The 16022-nt window shown below is 29.6% G+C and overlaps 2 protein-coding genes and 1 long non-coding RNA gene across 4 annotated transcripts; all 3 read left to right on the forward strand.

Annotated features, from left to right (window-relative positions):
* Positions 1–994: 994 nt before the first annotated feature.
* LOC137836367 (uncharacterized) lies at positions 995–1670 on the forward strand. 2 transcript variants are annotated; one of them, XR_011085252.1, is made up of 4 exons: positions 995–1037; positions 1130–1381; positions 1465–1496; positions 1604–1670. It is a non-coding gene; the product is annotated as an uncharacterized lncRNA (long non-coding RNA). The 2 variants fall into 2 exon arrangements; XR_011085251.1 differs by having other exon boundaries at positions 1001–1381.
* Positions 1671–7393: 5723 nt separating this feature from the next.
* Positions 7394–8502, forward strand: LOC137836833 (metalloendoproteinase 1-like). Its single transcript, XM_068645590.1, has one exon. The coding sequence runs from the start codon at positions 7451–7453 to the stop codon at positions 8321–8323; it is 873 nt and encodes a 290-aa protein (XP_068501691.1). The 5' UTR covers positions 7394–7450; the 3' UTR covers positions 8324–8502.
* A 4533-nt stretch (positions 8503–13035) lies between these two features.
* LOC137836368 (cytochrome P450 82A3-like) lies at positions 13036–15750 on the forward strand. The gene is made up of 3 exons (XM_068645096.1): positions 13036–13672; positions 13844–14172; positions 15121–15750. The coding sequence occupies exons 1-3, from the start codon at positions 13042–13044 to the stop codon at positions 15748–15750; spliced, it is 1590 nt and encodes a 529-aa protein (XP_068501197.1). The 5' UTR covers positions 13036–13041.
* Positions 15751–16022: the final 272 nt, after the last annotated feature.

Here is a 16022-nt window from a genome sequence, read left to right on the forward strand (position 1 = left end):
ATTTGGATCAATGGGTGTGAGGTTGTTGTAGGTTAATTGGTCTTCTAGAGTTTGAGCCTTAGGTATATTTTGGTTGTAGAGGAAGAACTTTATCGTTCACTGTAGTCATATTAAACATGGTCTCAAACCAAAATAAATTGCAATATAGTAATTATTTCTTTTAAAAATTACATTTGTTAGTTCTAAGCTCCTTCTTTTGTGCTTTATTATTTTTCTTTTTTCAGAATGAAGATCTTTTATACCTTGGTATCTAACTAGGTCAGAATAATAATGAGCTTTATTAATATGTTTTATGTTTTATTGGTAGATCAATTCCTCCTTTGTCTTTGAAATATAATCCCAGCGAGAAACAACTAGTCAAACAATTGAGTTGATAAAAGTATTTCAGTTGATTCGTGTGGTTTTTACCATTATTTATGTTAGGAAAGTTTACCAATGGTTGGTTATTTCTGCAGTATTTAATGGAGTTCAATAGCAGCCCATGTGATTTGATGGAGCTTTCACCTCTTTTTTCTGATGATAGCCGTGTTGTTGAGGCTGCTTCGGTTGCCCATAAATTACGTAAGAATTGATATGCCTTTTAATTTATATAATGCTTTAACCTAATTATGTCAACACTATGCTAATATTGTTTATTTTCAAGGTTATTTGCTGAAGAAGATATTGGAAGACATGGAATACCTGTTCCATCAGCTATGGGAAATGCAACTGCTAGCAGAGGCTTAGAAGTTGCAGTTGCTAATTTGCAGGAATACTGCAATGGTAAATATTTTTTTTTATGAAAAATAGGGACATGTTTATTCAATAACTTACATTGAAATAACTTTAATTTATTCAACACATTTGGACTAACTTCTTTTCTTTTTTTGAAGTTTCGATTTTGTTTCAAATAAATGAAGACACTATCCTGTGACATTTGTTGTAGTTCAAAAGCGTCATCACCCAAGACTCTTTGCTAGCAACCATCATGACAAGAGTTATGTTGACAAGAGTGTGTTGACAAGAGTGTGTTGACAAGAGTGGCAACATATTGCCTGGTATTTACTTTAGTTCACTATTTGGTGCCATATCCTTTAAAGAAACTTGTTTAACTATGGTGGTAAATAATTTTACTTATAAAATATTGCAGACACAATTGTTGATTTTAAAATCTGCCATCCAACAGAGTTTGACTTTTATCTTCATAGCCATGCTAGAATACAGGTGAGATCTTTTACTCTTTTTGCTCATAACTTGTAATTTTATGTTAAATTACATCCTCACTGATGTAAACCATGTGTTACACAGGGTACAAGCCGTCCTACTCACTATCACGTGTTGTGGGTGAAAACAATTTTACTGCAAATGCTTTGCAAACTCTTACTAAAAACCTTTGCTACACGTAAGTTCGTTTGCGTTGCTTTTCAAATTCCCGTGTTCCCATTTTTAGACAGGATACTAAATTTGATGTTTTTGTTTTGTTAGATATGCTAGATGCACTCGATCTGTTTCCATTGGTGAGTTCCCCCTTCTTATGTCTTGTTTAATGGACTCTTAATGTTACTTTTACATATATTCATTACTGTAATATTCAAATTCATTTACTTAAAATTATTTATTTCAGGTATCAGACACTAGAAGTGGTGCTCCATCACCTAATCAAATAATAGAATCAAGTGGTGGAAGCAAAACTGATTAAGAATATGTATTTTAATTTTAAACTTGATTAGGGATATGTATGAACTTTTAAACAATTATGTGTTGTAATTTTAAACTTGATTAGGGATGTATGAACTTTTTATGTGTTTTAATTTTCATTTACATATAAACTTTTGAACATTATTATGTGTGCTTTAATATTCAATGAAATAAATGGATGATTATAACTTTATACATTATTTTATTTTATTATGAAAAAGTGGTGGTTAATTTTTATAATTGTATGAAACAGATTATAAATGTGGTTAAATTTTATAATTGTATAAGAGAGATTATAAAAAGATTAAAAAAATGGTGGTTAAATTTTATAATTGTATAAAACAGATTATAAAAAAGATTATAAAAAGTGATGGTTAAATTTTATTTATTCAGAATTAAAATTACGTCAGTTAAAAACGTCATTACTTACTTATATTATGGCGCCAGAATCTTCTTCAATGAATGTAAAATGCGACAGTTATAACTGACACTACTTACATATAAAAACCGCCACTATTTACACCATGTTTAAAGTGGCGGGTGTTGCGGCGGGTAGAGTAAAACCGCCACATTAAACTTTGTGGCGACCAGTTCTATGGCGGTTTGGAAAACCGCCACAAGCGTATATTGTGGCGGTTATAAATGCCAGTTTATACGAAAATAACCGCCACAATATACACTTTTTTTTTGTAGTGCTACATGAACTCCTTTGACACTTACCACAAAACACAAGAATGCAATTTGTTCATTATAAAATATGCATTTCTCAAGATTAGCATACAAATTTTTTGTTCTAAGAACATTTACAACAACACACAAATTTTTCACATGTAATTCCAGAGTAGTGCTATAAATCAAGATGTCATCAAAATACACCATAACAATTTTGCCCAAAAATTCTCTCAAAACATGGTTCCTTAATCTCATAAAAGTGTTTGAGGCATTTGTTAGCCCAAATAGCAACACACGCCACTCATACAATCCATATTTTGTTGTAAAGACAGTTTTCCATTCACTCCCCCCAATCCTAATTTGATGGCAACTAATTCTTAAGTCAATTTTTGGAAATATACAAGCACCATACAATTCATCCAATAAATCATCTAACCTGGGAGTAGGGTGTTTATACTTAATGGTAATGTTATTGAGTGCTCTGCAATTTGTGCACATCCTCCAATAACCATCGTTTTTAGGCACCAAAATTACTGGAAGAGCACATGGGTTCATGGTCTCTTGTACCCATCCTTTGTTCATCAATTCTTCAACTTGAGTTTGGAACTTCTGCAAAACAGAATCAACACTAGGAAGCAAATTAGTTTGGTTAGAATGGTCAGTAATCAAAGTGTTGTTTTTGCAATACGATAAATAAAGAGGTTTGCTAGAAAGTAGCAACTTCTTCACTTCATTCACTTTCAGTAATCCACTCATTTTTCTCTCATGTGTTTCTCTCACTTTTGGTGTTTCGCTCTTCTTCTGTATAGGTGTTTCACTCATCTCTCTTTTCTCTTGAACTCTCTTTTTTCTCAATTTTATTTGATCCTCACACATAACTTTGTTGTCAAACTGCCATGGCCTCCTTAACAAAATGTGAGTTGCCTCCATTGGGACCACATCACACAAGACATTGTCATTATATTGTTATCATCTCTAACGATCCTCCTGACTTCTCTCTTCCACCATAAACACACTGCTCTCCAGCACAGGCTTAATGATTGCCAACAATAGTCTTATCAAGGAATCACAATTCAATCACACTTATGTCTATTATATCTAAGGAGAAGAAATACTAAATAAGACACTATCTTCTTCTTAATCCAATATTGCTTCTTCCATCACCTTATTACCCAAACTTTATATATCCTAAATAATTGCATTATCTATCAGATGTGAGATTCAAAGCCATGTGTGTTCTTGGCTACGATGACTTCAAAGATTACAAGAATGTATTACAAGGAGAAATTAACTTTATTCTCACTTTCATAGTGAATTAATTATTTAATGCATTTTAAAATACAAACCTTAATTTAAAATATTTCAAAATTATGAGAATTAAATATCAACAACTATAACTAAAACTAAAATTGTACATAAAATATATGTACATCAAAAGTTAAAACAACATAAGTCAAGTTTTTTGAAGTATGAGCTTGTAACAAAAAAACTAAGAATTATATAAACCAACTACATCAATCATAAGAAATATGCAATTACTGTTGAAATACTTATTATCCAAGATTAGTTGTTAAAATCCTTATTATCAAATGTTATTTTGCTTTTAAAATAATTTTAGAAATTTTAGAAATCTCATTTGTAATGTAAAGTTACACTTTCAAAATTTTATAAAATTCAGTTATAAAATATATAAAATGTATTAAAACTATATAATTTCTAATTATTTATTTATAAATAGATTTAATTAAATTTATTTGTTGAAGCTTGAACAAATTGAAGTGTTTTATTGAGGTTCTACAACAAATCTTTGAAATTTAAGAAAGGTTAAAAAACCTCCTTTATTTTGTTGAGGGTTTAGAATAAATCTTTGAAACTTAAGAAATGTTAAAAAGACTTATAAGGTTGTAAAATAATTCTTTGGAACTTAGTAGAAAGTTAAAAAAATCTTTGTTATTTTGCTGAGATTCTAGAATAAAATTTTAAAATTTAACGAAAGTTAAAAAAACTTTCGTTATTTTGCTGCGATTTGAAAATAAACTTTTAGAATTTAACGAAAGTTAAACAAACCCTTTAAAATTTAATGAAGGTATAAGAAAACCTCTGTTATTTTGCTGATGTTTTAGAATAACATTTGAAACTTAACATATGTTAAAAAAAAACTCCACTAATTAAATTAATTCCTAAAATTATATTAACTTCCGCTAAATAACTTCTGTTAAAACTTTTTTCTTGTACTGATAATTGGATATAAAAAAAAGATAAATTTTAAAGATACATGTCATACTAAAAAATAAAGTTAAAAGGTCTTTATTTGCATAAATGATAAAAATTTAAGAATGAATAAAGTGAATGCAAATTTTATGGTGTTTATTTATAAAAAGAAATAAGATTTAAGGTTCACTTTAATTCTATAAAAAGATTGTAAAATTTTAGGGCACAAGGTCCCAACTTGAAGAAGTTGGATACAAAGTTGAATATAGACTACATAGTGGAATATAGACTACGTATAGAGTATTCAATACATTATCAATAACTTTTAAGTTAAACAAAATTATAAGTAAAATATTTCTATTCCCATTCAATGCCAACGGCTGGTTGCACTATATGCAAAACTATTGACTTTAGGTGGCTAAGGATAGAAAGGGTGATGAAAGTGTACTGAATTTTGACGTAGTTTTTTTGACGTAATTTTTTTTTAATTGAGTTTCATATTTACACTTTAAAATAAATACACTTTAATTTATTAATTCTTTGCTGAAAAAAAAAACTTTGCTGAAAAAAAAATTATGTATTTTTTGGTACTATTATTTGTATATAGACGATGTACATATAAACATTGGATTAGAACACTCATTTAATTTAAATTTTTATTGTTGAAGAAAAATTTTGAGGCTTAACACAAAATTTCAGTTTTCTTTATTTTATATAAAAGTGAGAACTTTGTTAACATTCAGTCAATTTTACGACCTAAATTTAAATAATACGCAAATTTTTTTCTTTCATAAAGTAATTTTTGTCAACTCTTTTTATTTATAAATATCACAAAAAAAAAACGTGATTTAACATCGACAAAAAAATAAATATAAGAAGATGAAAACCGACACTTAAGAAGAAAGAAAATACAAAAATATGGGAGAACTAGATCAAAATCCATATATTAACAAAAACGATACGTAGGTAGATTAGATGGTAGCCTATTATACCAATGAAAATATTCTTTATGAATAAATCTAAAATTAGCTAACTTATCAGCACACACATCTCTTTCACGAAAAATATGAGTAATCCTAAACTCGATTTTCTCACAGTAATTAGAACACGTATTTCATCGATTACGAAGTGTACACGAAACATTATATATAATTTAAAGAATCAGAAATGTTATATTTTAGTATGTGATAGTGAGATATGTTATATTTTATATTTTAGTATTGTAACTTTCCTCTTATGGAATGAAGGTGGAGTATCGAACTTTTATCATCAAGATTTTAGAAAATTAAATTTGAATTAGAATAATTTTGTAAAGATTGATGGTCATGATATCGGAAGAGTTCAATGAATGCTGATGTGTAGAATTTAGTGGATAAAACAAAATTGGACTCTCTTAGGTTTAGGTTAAGGAGAGTTTGGATATAGGGAAAGGAGTAGTGGATGAGGCTATCTTTTGGACTAGACCTAAGAAATTAATTAATTTAAAGATTTCACTCCTAATTTCTTTTAACTCCTTTTTAATTTCTTTCATTTTCTTATTTTTATTCATGTTATGCATATGATCACTTATTGTGGATTAAAATTGAAAGATTTTTCACAAAAGTTTTAAATCAACAAGAGTGACTATATAACAAAATTAAACAAATTTTATGAATTTAATTTAAATTTGGATTTAATTACATTATTCATATTAAAAATAATTACCCAAACAAGGTTTTACTTGTCTATTTCTTTTCCAAGATTTGTTTATATTACCACCATAATTCGTTTGTATATATAAGGGTTGGGACACCCCTTAAATGTCTCACTTTTATTTTATTAATTCATTACTGATAAAAAAAATCGCGATAATTCGTTCCTTATTTTTAAGTTTGAAAGTTAATCGTTAAATTAAACAATTAATCTCAAATTAACATCTCTAAAACGTGGGTAGTATTTTATATAAAATTTGCAAAGTTATAATTATTTATTTTAATTTTATAAATATCACCACATGTTTATTTCATTTTAATGATATTCCAATTTTTTTCAAATTTTTTCTCTCACTCATTTATTCATTTATTTTAAATGCTCGTTTTACCTACTCTTTTCTTTACTGAATTATTATTTCCCAATTTTTCCATTTCCTTTTTAACCTTTTCAAATATTTTTTTTAAATAATTGTAATATTGAAACTTCTTATTTAATTATATAAAAAAATAATCATACATCAATTTACTTTTAACCCTTTAATCAACAATTAAATTATTTTAATTATATTTAATTAAATTTATATTTTAGTTTTGTGTTGACAAAAACTAATACTATACTATCTAAAACTCTAAAAATAGTATTATTTCTTGCGTCGCACAAATAAAAACATTACTTATTTTTTTAAAAATTGTATTCTTTTTTTTTTGCATGTTACTTTCTTTGCATCCGCTTATGAGTTTGGTCAACATTATTTACATCCTCTTTTAATCCACATTTATTCCTGATAGTTAATCAACATTTGTAATTGCAGTGATATTAACTAAATCAAAATTACCTTGATCAAATTAAACAACAATTAAACATTTTTCAAATCGTAAAACTTGTAAATAGATGTTTATAAAATTCTGAAGTTTAATTTACATGTTTAATATATCACCAAATTGTCTTAGACGTACCTAATATATTTTTAGGTGTGACCCAACATGTTAAAAGAATATTAGACTTTGTGGATTTACAAAGTGATTATGATCCAAGGATATATTAAATTTTACATGAAAAAAATCTCCTTAATAGGTGACCACACCAATTAAAATAGCCTATCTCTCCTTCTATAAATTGCCATGCATGCATGCACCAAAATACACATCAAATCAAACCTTCACAAAACCAAAACCCTAGTTCCATTTGTTTTTCAACCATGTCTCTGAATATTCTAAAATATCCAATCTTGTTCCTCGTACTCTGTCTGGTGAATCCATTTCCCTCTGCTGTGCCAGGAGCCTCTGCAACTCCCTTCACCAGAACTCTCCAAAACCTGAGGGGCCTTCGCAAGGGACAAAACGCCAATGGCGTAGGCACACTCAGAAGCCACCTCAAACATTTAGGTTACCAAGTAAACGAACAATCTTCTTCCAACAACTTCGATGAAAACGTTGAATCTGCTCTCAAACACTACCAAGCATTCCATCACTTGCCAACCAGTGGTGTGGTGGATGACAAAACTATCGAAACCATGAGCCTCCCACGTTGTGGATTGCCTGATATCCCAACCATTCCTAACCCTAACCCTAACCCTAATGCTGCTCAAAACTACAGTTACTTTCCAGGGGCACCAAGATGGAGGAAATTTGCATTAACCTATCGATACAGTTCATCTGTTCCAAGTCCCCTCAGCTTGAATGCTGTGAGACAAGCAATGGCGAATGCCTTTCAAACGTGGAAACACAACAACAGGTTCACCTTCACTGAAGTCAGTCGTGCTTCTGACATAGTGTATGGCTTCCACCGTGGAAACCACGGTGATGGGTATCCGTTTGACGGGCCAAGTGGGGTTCTGGCTCATGCTTTTGCCCCACAAGATGGAAGATTACACTATGATGCAGATGAAAGGTGGAGCACTAATGGGCCAGGCATTGATTTTGAAACTGTATGTTTGCATGAAATTGGTCACATTCTAGGGCTTGGACACAGTAACGTTGCTGGCGCTATTATGGAACCTATATATCCAGGGATACGACGAAGTCTAGCCCAAGATGATAAGGATGGTTTGAAAAATCTATATGGGTTTTAGGATATACTAGAACTTGAGAATAAGCGTAGCATGTGTGTGCAAGGTGTCAATTTACTTGATGCTCAAACCAGTTAATTGCATGTATTAAGCAATAATTAAATAAGCCACACACTTCTAATAAAAAATGGCCTTTGCCAAGGTTTTTTTTTTATATATAAAAGTTTTCATATTAGACGTTATTATGGAACTTGACATCTCTGCTATACTGACACCTCAGGTAACAATAATTGTTTGTCATTAAATGAAATACAAAATAAATAAAAAAATATGGAAGAATTATACCAAAACAGATATGTTAACAAAAACGATATATAAGTAAATTATACTTATTCATAAATAATTTTAAGAACAGACTAGATGGAAACCTATTATACCAATTAAATGAATTACCAAGTAATTGGTTAATGCATTACTCTTTCTTGTGAAAATAATTTTTTTAATAAATAATACATCATGAAGCAACATAAACCAAAAATAACTTTATTTAACAAAACGTAATCACTCTGGGATTAGTTTTGTATAAAGATTTGGATACTTCTGAAATGTCTTCTTTTAATTACATTATTTTTTGCTAATATAAGGTAACCTGTTGGCTGTTTTTTGGGTATGGTTGTCTCACTTTAAGGTTGCTCTGCGGAGAGTCTTTTGTGTGGATGATGTAGGAAGTCCACTTCTGGGCTACTGTATATGGGTTGGGATACCCCTGAAGTATCCCCTTAATTTTATTTATTCATTGCTTATCAAAAAAATAAAAAAATAAAATGTAATTACAGAAATGACTCTGACCATAGCAAACCAAGAGGAAGATAATGTATTGCTTTTAATAGTGATGCCTTTGCACAAATAAGTAGACTTGGTATGCTTAGGTCAAGTAATTCAAGAATAATGGAAATCCGAAGTTCTTTTAGGAACAAAAACTTTATTTAAAGAGGAAATAGGAAATGATGTTGGAGATCCCACATCGACTAGAGATTAGAGTCTTTCATAGTATATAAGTGGGTGCAAACCTCACCTCATTGAGTCGGTTTTATGGGGTTGAGTTAGGCTTAAAGTCCACTTCTTAACAAATGAAAATCAAACCTAAACTCTCATTTTTTTTTCATTGGCATGGAAAAGCTTATTGAATGAAATAATTAATTTTCCTTTTTTTAATATCCCTAACAAAATAAAGTTTCCTATCAAAATTTCAAAACTTTTAATTAAATAATTAGGTCAAAGATATATACTTGTAACTTAAATAAATAACTTACTAAGACAAATGGCCATAATGGAGAGGAACTTACCTTCTCAATAAGTAAGTTGATTTTTTTATAAAAAATAAATGAAAGTACTAGGACTAAAATAAATACAACTATGAACCAACCAATAAATACATCTCACTCAAAAACAGAAAGCATTTACATCTACCTATGAAACTCTTAATTTAGCTTAGGAAACAATTAGTGTTTACAATATGCTTAAAATAACAATCATTTCCAACTATACTAAATTAACCATGCCTGTTGCCATCTATTTCACCAAAATACTCTTCTCTTAATTTAGCAAAAACAATTATGTTGTTATTGTTTTCTTTGTTAATGAGTTTGATCACCCATTTTAAGTGATTCATTGATAAAAAAAATGGTGAAGATAAAGATAAGTCTCTTTTAAGTTTAGAATATGGTTTTGTTGATTATCGTATATTTGTCAATATTTGTGATTTGGTCTGTTTGATCTCTATTTCTCATCAATACTTGCTGACTCTTAATTTTATTCATTATTCAATTATATCAGTTCTTTCCCAAACATGCAATCATATCTGGTTTTTGTGCTTCTGCTTTCTTTCTAGGATTTTGTGTTTTATATTGAAAGAAAAAGATTTTGTTAACACCAAAATAAAATACATATAATTGACAAATTATTTTAATAATATAATAATATTTTAAATTAAAAAATAAATTAAATATAATTAAAATATTAATTAATTAATTATTTATAAAGTATATATTTATTATATATTCTGTATATGTTTATTATTGTGTATGATGTAGAAATATCACCGCTGCCGGTCTTGAAATAGTCAAATTGTGTCTTGAAATGTCAAATAAATCGTTTACTTATTTATTTGTTCTTTTGTATCAAAGAATTAAAATATTTATGTACATTAAATGCTTGTGGGGTCCACATTTATTTGGTATGAATTGGAACTAAATGTGCATGCAATTGGTTTGTGGTCCCATGGTTTTTAGTTGCTTTTCAGACTCGTCATTTTAATATTTTCACCCCAACACTTTTACTATCTGCACCATAGTTCTTATATCTACACCTTTCTTAAAAGCCTCGGTCCATTCCGCTGTTCAAACATTTCTACTGTTTGCCACACTTTTTGTATTCACACCAACTGGTTCAACAATCTTTCAACTTTTTTTAGATGTACATTTCTTACTATTTTATAACAAATATTTTTTTATTTGAATAGGAAGATTTTGAAATTAAATTTTCTCAAAGTGTTATTTGAGTCAGCTTTTATGGGTACCTCAGCTATGCACTCCACTAGATTATATTGAGGAGGAAAAATTAAAAAAATTATTATTGTTGGTTATTAACCGTAGGTTAGAGGTATAAGAAATGAGTATACATGATTGAATGTCTCGATTGTTAGGATAATTGTCTTGATCGTTATTTACAACGAACGCAAGCATCTTCTAATCAACAAATTGATTTAACAAAAATTATTCAATACATGAGTTTCTAGTTTTAATCATTTTAAAATTTTATAATTCAAAATCTACTGGTTCAAGCGGTAGTAGTTACACAAAATAATTTTCAACAAACTAAATACTTAACAACAAATCAGCTAATATGACAACAATTATGACCAACAACACAATTCATTTAGTGATGATTATAATAATTATTAGTTTGTTAAGAAATTTTTTACTAACATTGAATTTATTTTTATTAAATATTTTCTTAACTATATTTGAATATTTTACTATTTTTTTAATATTATAATATTTTATAATTTAAAAATCATTTTATCACGATTTTAAATATATGTTATGCCTGAAAAAAAGTTCATTTTGTTAAAGCTGAGATGTGAAAATAAAACTGGACATTACATATGAATTTTTAAGGTAAATACAGCATACTAATGCTTACTCATTTTTTGTAATTTTTTTATTTAAAATTGTAATTTGGGAAAAAATTTGACTTCCTTCGTACAAAAACTATATACATGGTATAAATAGATTGAAGGACCTGATGTTCCATTTTAATCAATTTATTTATTATTGTGAATAAGAAAATAGAAAATGGAAGGCTCTGATTTAAGAACAAAATGATCCTTTACTGATATATGTAGTGGAATCAGAAAAATAATGTGAACCTTTCAACTTATACATGCAGCAACAGAGTATCAATTAACAAAAGAATTAATTATATAAAATAAATCAAACACATATCATAGAAATAAATGAATAAAAGCATTATTGGAATATCCATTTTGTTTTTAAATCAGAACGATTGGTTGTGTACATGACAGTGCTGCATCAATCTTTGCTGCATAATTGAGTTATGGAAGGTTCAGCTATTTTATGATAATTAAAATTCAAAATCTGATATATAAAAACTAAATCCCTCTGCTTAGAAACAGCACCTCCATAGGTAAATTCTCCCAGTTTAACTTGTGTGTTTTGGATTTTTGTTCCCATCTTGTTCTTCTTTATTGTCTCTATTGATGCATTTTATTCTCAGCCGACTTAACTATTTTCATCTATCTAATCTAAGCTTAAAATAAGCATTGAACAACTCTTTCTCTTTCTCTATTTGTCTGTTTTGGATTGTTCAGTTGTTTAGATGTCTTATCCTTCAGTCTGCAACACTTCTGCTGAACAAATACCAAAAGTGACATTCTTATTAAAGTACTGGTGCAAGTGTTATGAACCACAATAATTTCAAAAGAACTGCTATTTTTTTATTTATTGATTTTTTTAATTTGAAATTTTTTAAAAGCAATGCACCATTAACTATTATATTGACCCAAACTTAAAATAAGAAAAACAAAATAATTAAACTGATAAAAAATAACGGTTAAAAAAATAAATAACAAATGTATTTTAGGGATATCTCAACTTTTATACAAACAAGATTTTCAAACTTTCTAACATATAAGAAAGAGTTTCAAAACAAACAACCACCTAAGTCTTCACTATCCTACTTAATACTTTGGATAGATTTCATACAAATTAACGACTTTAAGACACCAGTCAAAATAAGAAAAACTAGCTAAACGAATCTTGAAAAAAATACATGACTATATCTAAACCCTAAAATCCACAACCATACCTTCAATTGTATAATTATAAAGATTTCAATATGATCTATCTTTCCATTCTTAAAAATCTTGTAATTTTTATGTCTTCACAATTTACTAATAACTGTTATTCACACTCAATCTCAAATTTAATTCACAACCTTATTGACTCACTTACTTACTTACTTAGGGATCTTAAAATTTGAAAAGTGTTTTTTTTTCTCCGAATGATTGATTAATGTAGTAAAATACAATTTTCCAATCACTTTATATAGAATTCATATGTCAATAAAAGATTATTTCTCTTTTTAATTATAATAATGATATTGTATATAAGAAGGTACGCATTATTCCACATTCTAAACATATAACATTCCTCCATCAACCCTATCAACTCTCCACACAAGAACTTCAACTAACCAAAATGGATTTGTTCCTTGTGAGTACCCTAAACAACACTGCACTTGCTCTCCTTTCCCTAACATTACTCTTAGCCTTCTCTGTGTTTCTCTGTCGTCCCTCCAAAGCTGGTAGTGATCTGAGAGAACCTCCAATGGCCTCACGTGCATGGCCCATACTAGGCCACCTCATGCTTCTCGGGGGCTCACCAACGCCCCACAAGACGTTGGGAGCCATGGCTGACAAATACGGACCCCTCTTCACCATCAAGCTCGGTTCCAAACGCGCTTTGGTTCTCAGCAACTGGAAAATGGCGAAGGAATGTTACACCACAAACGACGCCGTTGTGTCCTCTCGCTCCAAGCTCGTGGCCATCGAACACGTGGCATACAACCAAGCAAGTTTTGGGTTCGCACCCTATGGTCCTTATTGGCGTGAGATACGGAAGATTGTGACCGTGTTCCTCTCCAACCGCAAAACGGAGCTTCTAAGCCGCGTTAGGGTTTCTGAGATTCGAAGTTCTGTCAAAGAGCTCTTTCATGTTTGGTCGGAGAAGAAGGGCAGTGAAGAGTGTGTGGTGGTGGAGATGAAGCAGTGGTTCACGGAGTTGGTGTTCAATATAGTTTTCCAAACCATGGCTGGGAAGCGATTATTTGGTAAAATTCACACAGATTCAAGTTTTCAGTTTCATCATTCTCTCCAACACGAATAAAACATAGAAAGTATGATTAAGAGATATAGAAAGTATGATTAAAAGAGTGTTGTTATAATTTTTCTTGTTTAAATTTAAAGATAACATCGTTAAACAGAGATTTGTTTTCCATTAGGTAAAAGTGCAGTGGTTAGTGAGAAAGAAGCAGAGAAGTGTGTGAAGGGTTTGAGGAAGTTCATGCAGATGTTGGGGGTGTGCACAGTGGCTGATGCTGTTCCTGTTCTGAGATGGATGAATTTGGGAGTGAAAGCCATGAAAGAAACTGCCAAAGAACTGGATTTGATCTTAGATGAGTGGTTGGTGGAGCACAGCAAAAAGAGGGGTTTAGGTGAAAAAGGTGTTGAAAGTGAGGACCAAGACTTCATGGATATGATGCTTTCACAGCTTGAGAGTGCCCCCATCGATGGATTTGATGCTGCTACAATAAACAAAGCCACAACATTGGTATATCTTGCATATAAAATTTGTCCCTCTTGTTGCTTCTTAAACCATTTCTGCTTAATTTAAAACCCTCATTATACTTTAACTGATAACTAATTTTTTTCTTACATGAAATTTTTACTAAACAAAAATCTATTAAGAGAACATGGTACAAGTGGTCCTCAATCAATAAACTAAGTCTTACAAAAGCCAATTTAAAAGTATAAAAAGGACAAATTATAGAATCAATATTCCATTTAGAAAAAAAGTTTTATTTTATAGATAATCCTTACAAATAATTAAATTTGAATATAAAAAATTATTAAAAAAAAATTTTAAAAATCAAAATAACCGGTTTATTATACTAACTAAATTAAAGATATTTGATAAACTAAAAATATTATTGATATTTAAACTAGTTTTAATTATTAATAAAAATTTATAAAATAGTTTTTAGATTAATATTTAACTATTAACCAGATTTAAACTATTAACTATTTTATATTTTAAATTAATTTTTATTAATTTTGTACATGCTAATTTAAAATCTAAAATATTAATAGATAAAACCTTGTTAGTTACAATAAATACCAATTTAAAATTTATTTATTAATAATAAAAATTATTTTAGACATCAATAATTTTTTAGTATCTAAACTATTATCCAAGTTAGACTTTTTAGTCCCTAGTTATTTAATAGTTTTAAAAAATCACTTAAATTAATTTCTTTAAGAATTTACTATTCATATATATATATATATTTGGAACTAAATATTTTTACTGTTACTTAATCAGAAAATTGAATATAACTTTCCGGATAAGTAATTTTGACTGAAAATATTGTAAAACCTTTTTTTTTATTGTTGGAACATATATTTACTCTTATCTTAACCTACAAATTCACTAGTCATGTATATTTTTGTTTGCTAGAGAACATTCTTCTGAATTAGAGAACTTGAACTTGAATTGCAGGCACTGATCTTGGGTGCCACTGATACAAGCACAGTTACTCTTACATGGGTGATGTGTTTCCTATTGAAAAATCCTCTTATATTAGAGAAAGTAAAAGAAGAGATCAACACTCAAATAGGGGAAGAGAGATTCATTAGTGAGTCAGATGTGAACAAGTTAGTGTACCTTCAAGCAGTAGTCAAAGAGACACTGAGGTTGTATCCACCAGGTCCTCTCTCAGCACCTCGTGAATTCACACAAGATTGCATGTTAGGTGGCTATCATGTAAAAAAAGGAACTCGATTAATCACAAACTTGTGGAAGATCCAAACAGATCCTAATATCTGGTTAGATCCATTGATGTTCAAGCCAGAAAGATTCCTTACTACTCACAGAGATGTTGATGTTAAGGGTCAAAGTTTTGAGTTGTTACCATTTGGAAGTGGAAGAAGAATATGCCCAGGAATATCCTTTGGCCTTAACATGATTCATTTGACTCTAGCTAATTTTTTGCACTCTTTTGAAATACTTAATAAACCCAATGAGCCTATTGATATGAGTGAAGCCCTTGGAATGACCAATGAAAAAGCTACTCCACTTGAGATTCTAGTTAAACCACGTTTGTCTTCTAAGTATTATGAATCCTTGTGATGTGGTAGCAGTATACTGTCAGATAGGATCACTCTTCATCTGTTTCAATAAATCAGTTCAGTGTGTAATTTGTAATCTTCAACATTGTTAAAGATTGCCATTGGAATTTCTATCAGTGGAAGTGAGTGAAGGATAGAGATTATCTCAACACTGGACATATTTGTTCCACACATTTATCTCAACATACTTTTGCTAGCATGTACTTGGTCTAACAACAGCAGTTCCAAGTTCAGGGTTTTGATGCAGTTTTATAGTTCTGCTGCATAATTCTG

Source organism: Phaseolus vulgaris, chromosome 4 (assembly GCF_000499845.2).
Source record: "Phaseolus vulgaris cultivar G19833 chromosome 4, P. vulgaris v2.0, whole genome shotgun sequence".
Classification (NCBI taxonomy): Eukaryota; Viridiplantae; Streptophyta; class Magnoliopsida; order Fabales; family Fabaceae; genus Phaseolus; species Phaseolus vulgaris.

Excerpts from the sequence above, each read along its gene's own strand:
- LOC137836833 (XM_068645590.1), top strand. The coding sequence starts at position 7,451 with ATGTCTCTGAATATTCTAAAATATCCAATCTTGTTCCTCGTACTCTGT.
- LOC137836368 (XM_068645096.1), top strand. The coding sequence starts at position 13,042 with ATGGATTTGTTCCTTGTGAGTACCCTAAACAACACTGCACTTGCTCTC. Across the intron at positions 13,673-13,843 it reads GGCTGGGAAGCGATTATTTG|GTAAAAGTGCAGTGGTTAGT; the intron begins GTAAAATTCACA and ends GTTTTCCATTAG. Across the intron at positions 14,173-15,120 it reads TAAACAAAGCCACAACATTG|GCACTGATCTTGGGTGCCAC; the intron begins GTATATCTTGCA and ends CTTGAATTGCAG.